The 12769-nt window shown below is 47.6% G+C and overlaps 1 protein-coding gene across 1 annotated transcript; it reads left to right on the forward strand.

Annotated features, from left to right (window-relative positions):
• The first annotated feature begins 1089 nt into the window (after positions 1-1089).
• Positions 1090-12769, forward strand: SSR3 (signal sequence receptor subunit 3). The gene is made up of 5 exons (XM_027876125.1): positions 1090-1288; positions 4870-4996; positions 8556-8654; positions 9877-10008; positions 11297-12769. The coding sequence occupies exons 1-5, from the start codon at positions 1156-1158 to the stop codon at positions 11361-11363; spliced, it is 558 nt and encodes a 185-aa protein (XP_027731926.1). The 5' UTR covers positions 1090-1155; the 3' UTR covers positions 11364-12769.

Raw genomic sequence — 12769 nt, forward strand, 5'->3', positions numbered from 1 at the left:
GCTGTCATCGCTACTATCATCAAGCGCCATCTTCATCATCTTCATCTTTATTTGACGGACTGTCTTTTGCTTCTTTTTTGGTATCACCAGCACGTATCGCTTAATAAATGTTGACTGAATGAATTAAATGAGATGAGGAAACTGAGTTAGACAGAGGTTAAGTGCCTTACCCAGGGTCATTCAGCTACAAAGTGTCTGAGGTCAAATTTGAAGTCAGGTCTTCCTGACTTCAAGCTCAGCTACCCATGGTGCAACCTAGAATTCTTAACATATATGTAAATATATGTAAACACATATATTTATGTATACATATGTAGCATAAATACAATGTTAATAAATACAAACAGATACAAATGGTTAAATGCAAGATATGAATTATATTTAATAAATTATACACGCATGCATAATTATATGGTTATGAAATATTTAAATATATGTAAATACACAACATAAATATAACATTAATAAACATACAAATGGATACAAGGTAATTACAAGATGCAATCATATATACACATTAATTATATAAAATGACAATATATTAAACTATATGTAAATACATAGCATAAAAATAATGTTAATAAACAAAACAGATAGAAATAGTTAAATAGAGGGTAATCTGGGAGGGAGAATGAATGAATGAATGAATGAATCAATGAATGAATGAATGAAAGCGTTGAACAAAAGAACCAACGAAGGACTCCTCCCTCTGGTCTAACCTCAGCTTTCACTCCTCCTCCTCTCTTCCCCCTTCTCGGAGAACTGATTCCATGTCAGTGTCTGTGACGCTTGTTGTCAATAAAGTTTCAGAAATTAAAAAAAAGACCCCAGCCACAAGTCCCTCCTTCCTCCCCTCTGCGTCACAACCGCTCTCAGCCACGTCGCCGCCGCGCCGCGCCGAACCCGGAACTGAACGCCCTGGGCGCTCTCATACGTCACGAGTGCGAAGACTGGCAGCCATACCGCCCAATCGCAGTTCGGCTCTGGCTCCGCAGCGGCGGTAGTCCTGCCCCGGTCTGCGCTGACGGGTCGCTCTGGGGTACGGCGGCCGCGAGGAGCGGGGCCGGGCCTTCGGCGTCCCTTCTTCGCGCTTGCGCAGGGCTGCCGCGGGTCGGAGCGGAGCCGGCCGTGCCCTGTCGTGTCCCGGTTCCGGCCATGGCTCCCAAGGGAGGCCTCAAGCAGCAGTCGGAGGAGGACCTGCTCCTCCAGGACTTCAGCCGCAACCTCTCGGCCAAGTCGTCGGCGCTCTTTTTCGGGAACGCCTTCATCGTGTCGGCCATCCCCATCTGTGAGTAGGCCCCGGGCGGGCGGCCTGGGGACGTGGCGGGCGGGGGCGGCCGGCCTCCGCAGCCCTTACTGAGCGCCTGCTGTATACCAAGCGCCGCGAGCCGAGACGGGCTCCCTTGTACACAGTAGGCGCTCCCTAAGTGCGTGCTCCCTTCCCGGTACATTCTAATCGGGGCGCAGGAAGCAGTGCGTGTAAGTGTGCGAGCAGAAGCAAAGACGACTGTATCCCGAGCCTGGGACCAGAGGGGAGGAGGGGGCGCTCAGGCCCGTGCAAAGGCGGGGAGGGGGGAAGAGAGCCGGTGCAGGTGGTGGAGCGGGGGAGGCCCTCGGTCCCCTCTGCCCTGAAGGAGGCCCCGGTGGCGGCTCTGCATGGGCTGGGCTGGCCTGGCCACACTTGTGTCCGGAGGTCCGAGGGAGAGGTGACGGGGCCTGGCCTGAGGGGGAAGAGCGCAGAGTCACCCACTTACTGAGCCCCTGCTGCGCCCGCCCTCCTCGGCCTCAGTTTCCCCCCCGTCTCCGGTGGATCCTCAAGGCAGAGGATGCAGGAGCGTGCCTTCAGGCAGCCCGGTTTGGCCGGGGAGGCTGCGGGCGCTGACGGTGACCTCAGGGAGCGGCAGCGGCAGGCCTGTCCGAGGTCAGCGGGCCCGGGGGACAGTGAGGGCCGGTGACGTCGGTGGGGATGGAGGATGGGGCGTGCCCGAGCCCTGGCAGCGGAGGGGAGAAGGGCTGTGAGGCCGGCAAGGGGGTGGGTGCGGTGGGGGGCGGCTTGTGAAGAGGAGGGCGGGGGATGGGATTGTGTGGGTCGGGTCTGGGGGGCCCGAGAAGACCCTGCATTCCGGCGTTTGAGACCCGAGCAGACTCAGGACCCTGGGACCTGCCGGGCCAGACCTGGCGTTGTTGGGGGGAGGGGGAGAGGGGGCACCGAGGGTGGGAACAGATGGATTCGATTCCAGGGCTGTGCTGAGCACTGGAGATCAAAAGATGGGCCCCGCCTGCGGGAGCTTACAGTGCAGTGGGATCAGAGAGCTAGAGGTCCTCGCATTTCACAGAGGTGAAGGGAAGGGACAGGGCCACACAGTGATGGCCGGGCCGGATCTGGAACCCAGGGCAGTCCAGGGCTGTGGCCCCCCCACGCGGTGTTGTGTCTGAACTGTGTGATGGAGCTCCTGGATGAATGAATGGCCTGGCCTAGTCTACCTGTCAGTTCTGTGAGTCACAACTAGGCCCGCAGACTCCCAGGCCAGCTCTCTTTCCACCTTCCTCTTCCTCTTAGTGGGTTGTTCTCCCGTGAAAGGAGAGGGCTGGACCAGGTGGTCTCTGCGGCCCCTCCCAGCTCTAAAGGTCAATGAACTGTTATCACCAGGGAAGAGGATGGCATGTCTGCTGCCCCCCTCTCCAGAATGCTTTTTTCTAACCTCTTGTTCCCCAGTGGCTGGGATGGTGCCCCTCTCCTTTTTTTTCCCCCACTTATTATTTTATTTTTGGAGGAATTTAGAAAACATAGGAACAAATATTGATATATCCCATAAAAAAAAGTTAAAGTCTGTACATGATCCAAATCTTAAAAATCCAACTGTGCCAGTGTGACACTAGGAACAATGAGCTAACATAGTTTGCTTTCTGAACAAAATAGTGTTTCTAACATAGCTTCTCTTGATAACTAGCATGACAAACATGAACAGAGTTTTTAAAATGATTTTAAAAAAGTGTCAACCCCAAAGTGACTGATGCTGGTTGAAAACAGCACCAGTTGTCAAGTGTGTAGGGTGGAAGTACACTGTCAGAAGGAAGCATAAACCATCACAGATTGAAGAAAATAAGTAAATAAATAATCCTAAGAGAAAGAAATCTAAGAGATGGCCGAAGTTTGAAATTGTCCGTTTTGTTTGTGTATTGTTGTATGTGTAATATGTGGTTCTTTAATCTGCCACGAGGAAAACAGTGGACAAGGTGGAATCAGAAACATTAATTTCTAGGTCCCCTCTCCTTTTTGAGAGGTGTTGCCGGGTAGCTTTATTCAGGCTTTAGCTTTTTTGTTCTTTGACAAGGGCCTTTTCTTACCTTAGTACTATTGCGCTTCACAACTCCCAGGGAGGGTAGTTAAGTGATGGTGCAGGGCCCCCCCCCACGCCTTTTTCTTTTTGTAAACATGGAGGGAAAAAACCCAAGTAAACCCAGCTCCTTGTTCCTAGTTCAAGATCATATAGCCAGATAGTAACAACAGACCCAGGTTCTCTGTTCTCTCAGACAGATCCACGGTGTGAATACCTTTGGGGTTTGGGGAGTCAGGGCCAGGTTGTCCTTTTTGCTCTATGTTAGAGACATCCTGGTTTTGGAGGCAAAAGACCCATGTTCCCTTTGGGCTCTGCCCTTACCAACGAGATGCCAGCAGATGTAGGGGGCTGGGGGGGGAGGTGGTCGGCTTCCCAGTCAGAGGACCTTGGGTTCGGTCCCAGTTCTGTTACTTATTCCCCGGTGACCTTGGGCCAGATGTGGTTTTTCTTCTGGGCCTCATTTTCTCATTCATAAATTGAGGGGTTGGGCCAGATGATCACTAGGATCCCTTCCTGCTCTGACTTTTTGTTGCCTCATTTCTCTCATTTTTAAATTGAAGAAGTTGGGTGGAAAGATCACAGTTCATCCCTCAGTCCTGTGATCCTGTGATTCTTAGCTGTGTGTGACCTTGGGCAAGTCACCCAAAATGTTTGAGCCTCAGTTCCCTTCTTTTTATAGTGGCTGTACTTCTTGGCACTGCCCTTGTCACCTCTTGGTAGCCTTAGTGGGCATAGAAATGGGAGCTGTTTGTGGTTTGTTGTATAAAACAAGCAAGTCCAAGCTCATAGGCCTCGTCAACATGTGGGCTCCCATCTTGGTGTTGCCAGCAGCGTGCGGGTTCAGGGTTCTGGGGGGCTTTACCAAACTTTAGTTAATACAGGGTGTCCCAAAGGTCTTAGCGCAATTAGTTATAAGCTTTGATAACCCCGGAAATGTAGTGCTGCAAACTTTCAAAAAACAATGTTTGAAAGATTAATTTTTAAGGTTAAAAATATTGGTATTATTAAAATTCAGCATATGTGTCACCCATCTGACTAACCATTTTTCAGACTCTGTAAAAACTTTCATCAGCTTCTGCTCAGCGACTGAATGGGTTTCATTTATAATACTAGTCTTAAGATCATCCAGAGTATGACATTTTGATACATATATGACAGTTTTGATACTATCCCACAAGAAAAAGTCTAAAGGGGATAGATCTGGGGACCGAGGTGGCCAGGCCACCAAAGATCTGAGGAAGTGTCATCCAGAAACACACACACACACACACAAACAGCCTAAAGATAGAGTATACTATCTTCTAAAAAAAATTAAAATTAAAAATTTATTATTCAAAGTTCACTGAACAAAGTATAAAAGAAATTTGAATAAACTTTCAAATGATGTTTTTTGTAACTTTGTAGCAGTTAGACATCTGAAGCTGCACAAGACTTTTGGGACAGTGTGTGTAAAGGCATCTTGTTGACTCCACAGTCTGTGCCTGAGACTGAGTCGTGGTCCCTCATGCCAGGACTTTGTCCATTGCAGGGCTCTACTGGAGGATATGGCACATGGACCTCGTGCAGTCGGCGGTCCTCTACAGCGTCATGACCCTGGTCAGCACTTACTTGGTCGCTTTTGCATACAAGAACGTCAAATTTGTCCTTAAACACAAGTAAGTACTTTGCAGGTGAATGTTTATTTGGTTTTTTTAAAAAAAATATCCAAATAGTCTGTTTTTAACCATCAAAAGCTTCTTAGGATTTCTTTCCCCTAGCAGTGTTTTATTTTGGTTGGTGGCGTAGTCCTTTTGAGTTAGTTATAGGTATTGTTGAAAATCTGACCCAGAGACTGTGAGATGTCTCATGGGGATCGTTCCAAGGCAGGGATGAGAGCCTCAGAATGTTCTTCTTACAGTTGTGAGACTTTTTAAAAAACACCCCTTCCAAAAACCAAGAATGACACCAAAGCGCCCCTCCCCCCAAGTTAAACAGACTCTATTTCTGACACAGTTATTGTATTTTTGTATGTAAATCCATGTCCTTAGAGAATGGCATCCTGTATGAGAAATGGCAGAGTGGGAAAGAATCTCTGCTCTCTTCTACTGACTCTCCTGACATTGTCAGCTGTTTTATGTGTCTTCAGATTTAGTTTACGACTAGAAAAAAGTGAGGGGAGTTATTATTTCTTTTCTTAAATGGCTGTCTCAGTGGACCTCATGAGTCCCTAAAGCTTAGTTAGTGCTCAGTTAAAACCAAAGTTGGCTCATCTTCGTGCCTCTCTCTTATCCATCTCACATTGATTTGCTGAAGCAGGACAGGGCCCAACTTGGGTCTCATCTCGGCTCCGCCATGTCACAGTCATATAACATCAGGCAAGCCTCACCTCTAACCGAGGAAGGAGTTGGACCGGATGAGCTCCAGGGTCTCTGCCAACTCACGTTCTGTGAATTGATGAATCTGGTGAAGTTGTGACAGCTCTTTTAGCACCAGATTCTCAGGCTGTCCTTGGAAATCTGTGGCTGCAAACAGGCCAAAGTGGGCTGGCTCTCCCTCTCCCTTTGTGCTGAACAGACCTTCGTTCCTTCCACCCGGACTCTGTAACTGGTCCCTCCCTACTTCATTCACCCTCTGTAAAGCTGCTGGGATAATCTTCCTCATTGCCATAGAACATCTCCCTCTATTTGCTCACTCCCAGGGCTCGGATAGCATCAGTCAGCTGACTTTGCTGGTCCCCTCCAGGTTTATTTTCATTCCATCCTCTCATCGGTGACTTGCTAATTCGCACCATCCACACTTCCTGTCTTTTTTTTTTCTTTTTAAGGCAATTGGGGTTAAGTGACTTGCCCAGGGTCACACAGCTACTAAGTGTCAAGTGTTTGTTCTGAGGCCGGATTTGACCTCCGGTCATCCTGACTTCAGGGCTGGTACTCTATCCACTGCGCCACCTAGCTGCCCCCTCCTGTCTTTCTTAACATCAGTTTGTGTCAAGTATTTCTTCAAGACTCAGCAGTCTTAACTCCGGGAAGGCGTGACTGGAGGCGTCACGGAGTCCAGCTGTCCTGGGACAGTTTGCATCCACAGTTGTGCTTGGCCACTTCCAGCCCTGTGCTTTGTATGTTGTACACTTCTGAGAGCAGCGGGCAAGTTGTTGTGTCCTTGGGAATTCCCCTGAGTGTCCGGCTCAGTGCTTTGGATTCTCCAGGTCCCCGGCACCAGCTTGTCCATCGAGCCGTGGCTGCCTCAGTCCAACTTGGGATTTAATGGCCATTTTGGTCAGGTCAGCACGTCAGCAGGCATGTGCTTCAAGTGCCAGGCCCTGTGCTAATAGAACCAGTTTTGGTGCAAAGGCCCGCAACAATCGGGAGGCTGTCTCCTGGATTCGTTCTAGTATATTGTCATGGAACCTAGGACTTAAATCCCCTGGCCCAGTTTCCTTGCCCTCAGGAAGCTGAATGTAGGACTCTTTTGGACAGATGGTGCCTATGTTATTGAAGATTCTCCCAAGGTTGGGGACAGCATAGCCTCTCTGGTAGGTCATTCCACTGCCCTGATGGTCAGTAGGATACTTGTACTCACCCGAATGTCTCCTTTCCCTTAAACCTTTCTTTTCTTCTCTCTTTCTCTTTCTCCCCGTTTCTTCTTCCCTCCCTCACTCCCTTCCTTCAAATTGAACTTCTCGGTATTATTTATTTACTTAAAGACAGCAGTTTGTTTTCCTTTAGTTGCCTTTGTTGAGTCGTTCCAATCATGTCTTTCTCTCAGTGACCTTATTTGGGCTTTTCTTGGCCAAGATAGTGGCATGGTTTAGCCTTTCCTTCTCCAGCTCATTTGACAGATGAGGAGCTGAGACAAGCAGGGTTAAGTGACTTGTCCAGGCTCACACAGCTAGTAAATGTCAGTGAACTCAGGAAGAGGAGTCTTCCTGACTCCAGGACCAGCACTCTATTCACTGCAACACCTAGCTGCCTAGGTTAAATCGCCTAGTTCCTTTCATCTTCCCTAAGTGGACTTATTTTTTGTACTTTAAATCTCTGGAGACTCTATTTTTCCATATCTTTTTTTAATGTATAAATCTGGTTTTATTCAAAGCTTAGGGGAAATAATTACTTTCACAGACCTAACAAGGCGTATTCCATCAGTACTAGACTGGTGTTTTTTGGAGTGAATGATGTTCAGCTTTGGGTCACCAGTTCTTCCCAGTGCCTGACCCCCTCCCCTTTACCCCCTTGTTTCTTTCCTCTGTGTCTTTGCTGAGTCGATCTTCCTTGTGTTTGTAAGGCTGTGAGTCTTTAAAGGTGCGCTGTATTGCGCCTGTTACTCTCATGTTGAGTCTTCGTCCAGACTCTAGTGAAGAGCCTTGCACAGAGTTGGCATTTAGTGAATGTTTGTTGGATTGACTTAGCTTCTGTTATGACTGTTTTTCTAACTTATCAAGTCATTTTGGATTTCGTTTCTGCGTTTCATTAGCAGCCTTATTTATCAGTCGTTCCTCTTTCATTTTCTTTGCCCTGGGGATAGGCTGTTGATCTGAGGCAGGGATCACGTCTTATTTATCTCTACATCGCCTCCCTCCCTTGCTCTGTGTTTCAAATCGAGTTTTCTACAGGGTAGCCGCTCAGTGTTTTTAGGATGGGCCTGGTCTCTGTGGTGACCTTGTGGCACCTGCAGTATCCTCTTGGGTCCATGCCTCCCGGCCTTCTTGAGATCACCATGTGAGGTCCATTTCCAATTGTAATTTTGACCAGCGTAGGTTATCTCCGCTTTGTCTGTATGGCACGTCATAGAAAGAATTAAATGGATCTAGAATCGTTCAGGGTGTCCTTAAATTATTGATAGGGCAGTGGATGTTCGTACATATTATTTATTAGTCAAATGAATAGAATTTGAGGTGTCAGCTCACCATTTTAGGTAAAAGTAGTAAATAGAATTGGCATTGATTGAAAGCTGTACTTAGGATTTTGCATTTATAGATTTATTGAATGTTTGAACTTTGGTACATTTTCTGTTCTTTAAATAACCCAAACCAAATCACTATTACAGCTTTTGAAAGTACCTTGGCAGTGTGGTCACTTGGCCTGCCTTTGGCCTAGCCCAAATCATGTTTGTAGACGATAAATTTGGGGGTCTGATGTCGTGTATCCCACAGCTGCCAAGGCTAACTGTGAGGACAGATTGTTTCTAGGAGTGTGTTTGTACCAAGGGCTTGTGAAAACTGTGCTTGTTCCCCCCCAGGGTAGCCCAGAAGAGAGAGGACGCTGTCTCCAAAGAAGTGACTAGGAAACTTTCTGAGGCTGACAACAGGAAGATGTCTCGGAAGGAGAAAGACGAAAGGTGAGGTTTTTTAACTAAAGGGTTTGTGAATTTAACAAGGATATAAAGGTATTTGGGGAAAATAATCTTAAGGTGTGTTTTTAAATTTTAGAATTTCTAACAAAAAGAGGTGGAGTTTTCTGTGTAGGGACCCTGAGTGAGTCACGTGCTCTCACCCAAACACTCTTCTCATTTCCTTCTCTGTAAAAAAACGAGAGCTTGAGCTTGAGACTAGATGCCCCCTGTACCCGCAGTTCTCCACTCTCTCCTGGCCAGCTTGTGGTTATCTCTGCACGTGGGGAATGGGAGACGGCGCCGTTGCCGGCTCCCTCTCTCCCCACTTTGGCCAGAGCTGCCGACACTTAGCCATGGGGCCTGTTGGGTTCTCTCTCTTCCCCTTCTGCCAACTTCTGATTTAGCTCCTAACGCTAAGAACAGTGCCCTGCCAAAAGTGTAGCAGCAGAAGTGGGGGGAGAGGTCTGGATAAATCAGTCTCTGAATAACGAAGTTAACTGCCTAAGAGACGCCAGATGGTCTAGGGGAGAGATGATTTATTTCTGTACCTCTCTTGGCCCCTAACTCGGGGACTGCCCCACCCACCTAATCTAGGTTTGGAGAGTTGGATGGGGGTGGGTATGTGCCATTCTGGTCTCCCTGCCTCCTGCTGGCTGCCAGAGAAGCTTCTGTACACTGTGGACCCTTCCCACTGGCTGCCTCCCCTCCCACTCCAGCTTAGGCACATTAGGACCTTGCATGAGCTTTCCCTCTGGCCTGGAAGGCCCTCCCTTCTCATGTTGCTAGTTACCTTTCCTAAAGTACAAACTTTCCCTGACCCCCCTCCCCACCAGAATTACTTTGTGCAGAGGTGGTCTCCCCTGAGAGAATGTAAACTCCCTGAGGGCAAGAGCAGCTTCATGCTTCATAAATGCTGATGACTGATTGGCCCAGCCCCTACTAATGAAGACCAGTAAGGCATGGTCATTTTGCTCCTGTGTGGCTTACCTAACCCTCCAGACTGTCAGCTCCTTGATGGCGTGGTGCCTGCGCTCTGTGGTAGAAAAGGGGATGTTCTGCAGCTTCTTATCCCCTGGAACACAGAGCCAGGCTCCTGGCCACCCTGTCCCCGGGGCCTGTCTTGTCCCGTTTGAATCCTCCCCCTTCGCCCCAGACCTTCCAGGCCCTGTCAGACATCCCCGCTCCAAGAGCTTGGAGCCTTGACATTGCCGTTCCTGTGTGTCCATAGAATCCTGTGGAAGAAGAATGAGGTGGCTGATTATGAAGCTACCACCTTCTCCATCTTCTACAATAACACGCTTTTCCTGGTCTTGGTCATTGTGGCTTCTTTCTTCATCCTGAAGAACTTCAGCCCGACTGTGTATCCTTTGAGCTGCTCAGGACCTTCCTTCTTTTGGGGGTTGGGGGGGGGGGGGGGCTGTGAAGCATCCCCCGAGATGGCAAGCCCCTTTGTTGTGGGTCTCCCTTAGCTCCTCAGTAAGGGATTGGAGCTGGATTACATGATTTACACAGAACGCCAGAGTTCTGTGGTTTAATGATAAGAATCAATACCAAACATGTGCTGAGGGATTCCTGTTTTCGCAGGACTGTGTAACACGATTTTGAAACTGAAGCGTGCTTGTCACTGTGGGTATCTTGGAACTCCAGATTGTCCAGCCCAGTGACTCTGCTGATATTTTCAGGCTTTGAGATTGGCTGGGCTATAAGGGCTTTGGAAGAGGTCCATGTCATAATACCATGCAGTGCCCCAAGCTGTCAGGTTTTGTTTCATGTTATAATGGAACCATTGAGCAGGAAAAGTGTCTTGTTTTTGCTAACTTATTAAAGGTATTGTCCAGGAGTGTATAGTTATGCTTCAGCCATCCATGAACTTGTGGGAATGCCCGAGGGGCTCAGAAACCAAAATGTCTGAGAGGCCCTGGGGGCTTCCTGGTAGTTCTGGGTGCCACCTGATAGCCCTGAGGGCTGGGGACCACCATAAGGGCTTGCCTGATAGCTCTGGGGGACGGGGTCCACCCTGAGGGCCTCCTGATAGCCCTGGGGGCTGGGTACCACCCTGAGGGCTGCCTGATAGCTTTGGGGGCCAGGGTCCACCCTGAGGGCTGCCTGATAGCCCTGGAGGCCACTTGATAGCCCTGAGGGCTGGGGACCACCCTAAGGGCTGCCTGATAGCTCTGGGGGGGCCACCTGATTGCCCTGAGGACCTCCTGATAGCTCTGGGGACCAGGGACCACCCTGACAGCTGCACCACTTCTGATAGCCCTAGGGGCCAAGGACCACCCTGAGGGCCTCCTGATAGCTGTGGGGGCTGGGGTCCACCCTGAGGGCTGCTGCCATCCTTGACTCATGGAGAAGACCAGTTGTCTCCTCCCTTCACATTTGCCCTGGTGCTTAATGAACTGTTCCTTTAAGATTAAATGTAGTTAGGTGAGTCAGTCGCCATCCCTGTCTTTTAGACTTACTTTAAGGTGGTGGCAGGTTTTCGGCTGATGTTCCTCATTCCTGGTAGACCTCTGCCTTGGGAATTTATTTCTAGTCTACCAGTTGCAGATTATTGTGATTAAACACTATGTGGAGAAGCTCCTGTGCTTTAGGCATGGTGTGATTTGAGGGGTTTGAATTTTTCCTTAACAATTAACCCTTTTCAGGAACTATATCTTATCCATAAGTGCCTCATCAGGCCTGATCGCCCTGCTGTCTACTGGCTCCAAATAAATGAAGAAACAGATCCTTCTTTGTATGGGGGAGCTGTGGTAGGCTGGAGAGGAGGAGGAGAGGGCTTGGGGAGGGGGGCACCCGAGAACTTTTTTCTAGTCAAATTTAACAGGTTTTGTGTATGTTTTTTAAAACTAAGAAAATGTAAAATAACTTTTGTTTTTTGGGCTCCTTTTGACAGATTGTTGAAATAAATAAATTGGCCAGAAAACTCAGTGTCCCAGAACATTTATTAAATAGCAAAGAGTACTTCGTAATAAGCTATAATCACATTTGAGCAGAAAATAACTTGTTTCCTTGACCTGTCAAAGGTCACAGTAACCTGAGCTATTCTGTTGTTTTTATAAAAGCAAGAAGTTAATGACTGGTTTTCTGTGTTCCCAGTAGAAAATTATAATTTTTTTTAACAGCAAATACCAATATGAAGTATTTTTTTCTTTCTTAGTTTTGTCAGCAGCCTTATTTGTACTTTTATGCAACAGACCTAAAAATGTCCCAAATTTAGAGTTTGAAATATTTCATTTAAAAGAAAGCTTGGATACCCAAATTTTTTCATGGGAAAAAAACATTAGAAAAGTTACATTTCAATTTCAAAAAATTGTTGTCTAAAGGAGATGATTACAAACATAGCATTGTCCTGCCAAGCATGTCAGGCTATGCTGTTAAATCCCTAGCCTTTTGAATGATCTGTGCAGTGTTAGCCCCATGTGGTTAGAAACTCGGTCACGTTGACCGCGTCAGTCCTGTTGCTTCAGTTTCCCGAGCTTGAAATTTCATTGACATCCCTGAAGGCAAACACGAACACACTTCTCCACGGAATCCCAGTGACATTTGAAAGCACAAAGGAAACCTTGTGATCTTCATTAGAGGACTCTGAAAGTGGTCTGGAGAAGAGTTCTGAGGGCTGCTTCTGGACTTGCCAGCAGAGTTCCAATGGGAGTTGTGTCAGTTTGACCCACTGGCCAGAAACGGGACAACAGTCACCAGTGCCGATGGTTTCATGTTCTGGTTAGCTTTTACTCGCCACATGTGGTCATTCTTTAAAGCCCTCGGTGCGAGTGTGTCAGAGGAATGTAGCTTGTACATCTGAAATACTCCTGTTAAATTTGGAATTTGAAAAAGAAAAAGTTATACTTGTCATCTGTTGACAGCTAGAGTTGGTGTGCTGTGGTGTAGAAAGAGTTGTGGATTTGCAGTTAGGACCTGGGTTCAAATCTTGCTTTCCTAAAATTGGGCCCGTCGTTTAACTGTTCTAGAAATCTTGTTTCCTTATTTGTGACATGAAAGATTGTAATCTTTTAAGTGCTTTTCCAGCTCCATAAAACAATCGCTGTTAAAAGCTAACTTGTCAGTCATTGTAACTTGTATTCTGATAGGGCAACATTAAAACGTACATGAAAGGAAGA

This window comes from Vombatus ursinus, unplaced genomic scaffold (assembly GCF_900497805.2).
Source record: "Vombatus ursinus unplaced genomic scaffold, bare-nosed wombat genome assembly UNPS02014810.1, whole genome shotgun sequence".
NCBI lineage: Eukaryota > Metazoa > Chordata > Mammalia > Diprotodontia > Vombatidae > Vombatus > Vombatus ursinus.

Excerpts from the sequence above, each read along its gene's own strand:
- SSR3 (XM_027876125.1), top strand. The coding sequence starts at position 1,156 with ATGGCTCCCAAGGGAGGCCTCAAGCAGCAGTCGGAGGAGGACCTGCTC. Across the intron at positions 4,997-8,555 it reads AAATTTGTCCTTAAACACAA|GGTAGCCCAGAAGAGAGAGG; the intron begins GTAAGTACTTTG and ends GTTCCCCCCCAG. Across the intron at positions 8,655-9,876 it reads CGGAAGGAGAAAGACGAAAG|AATCCTGTGGAAGAAGAATG; the intron begins GTGAGGTTTTTT and ends GTGTGTCCATAG.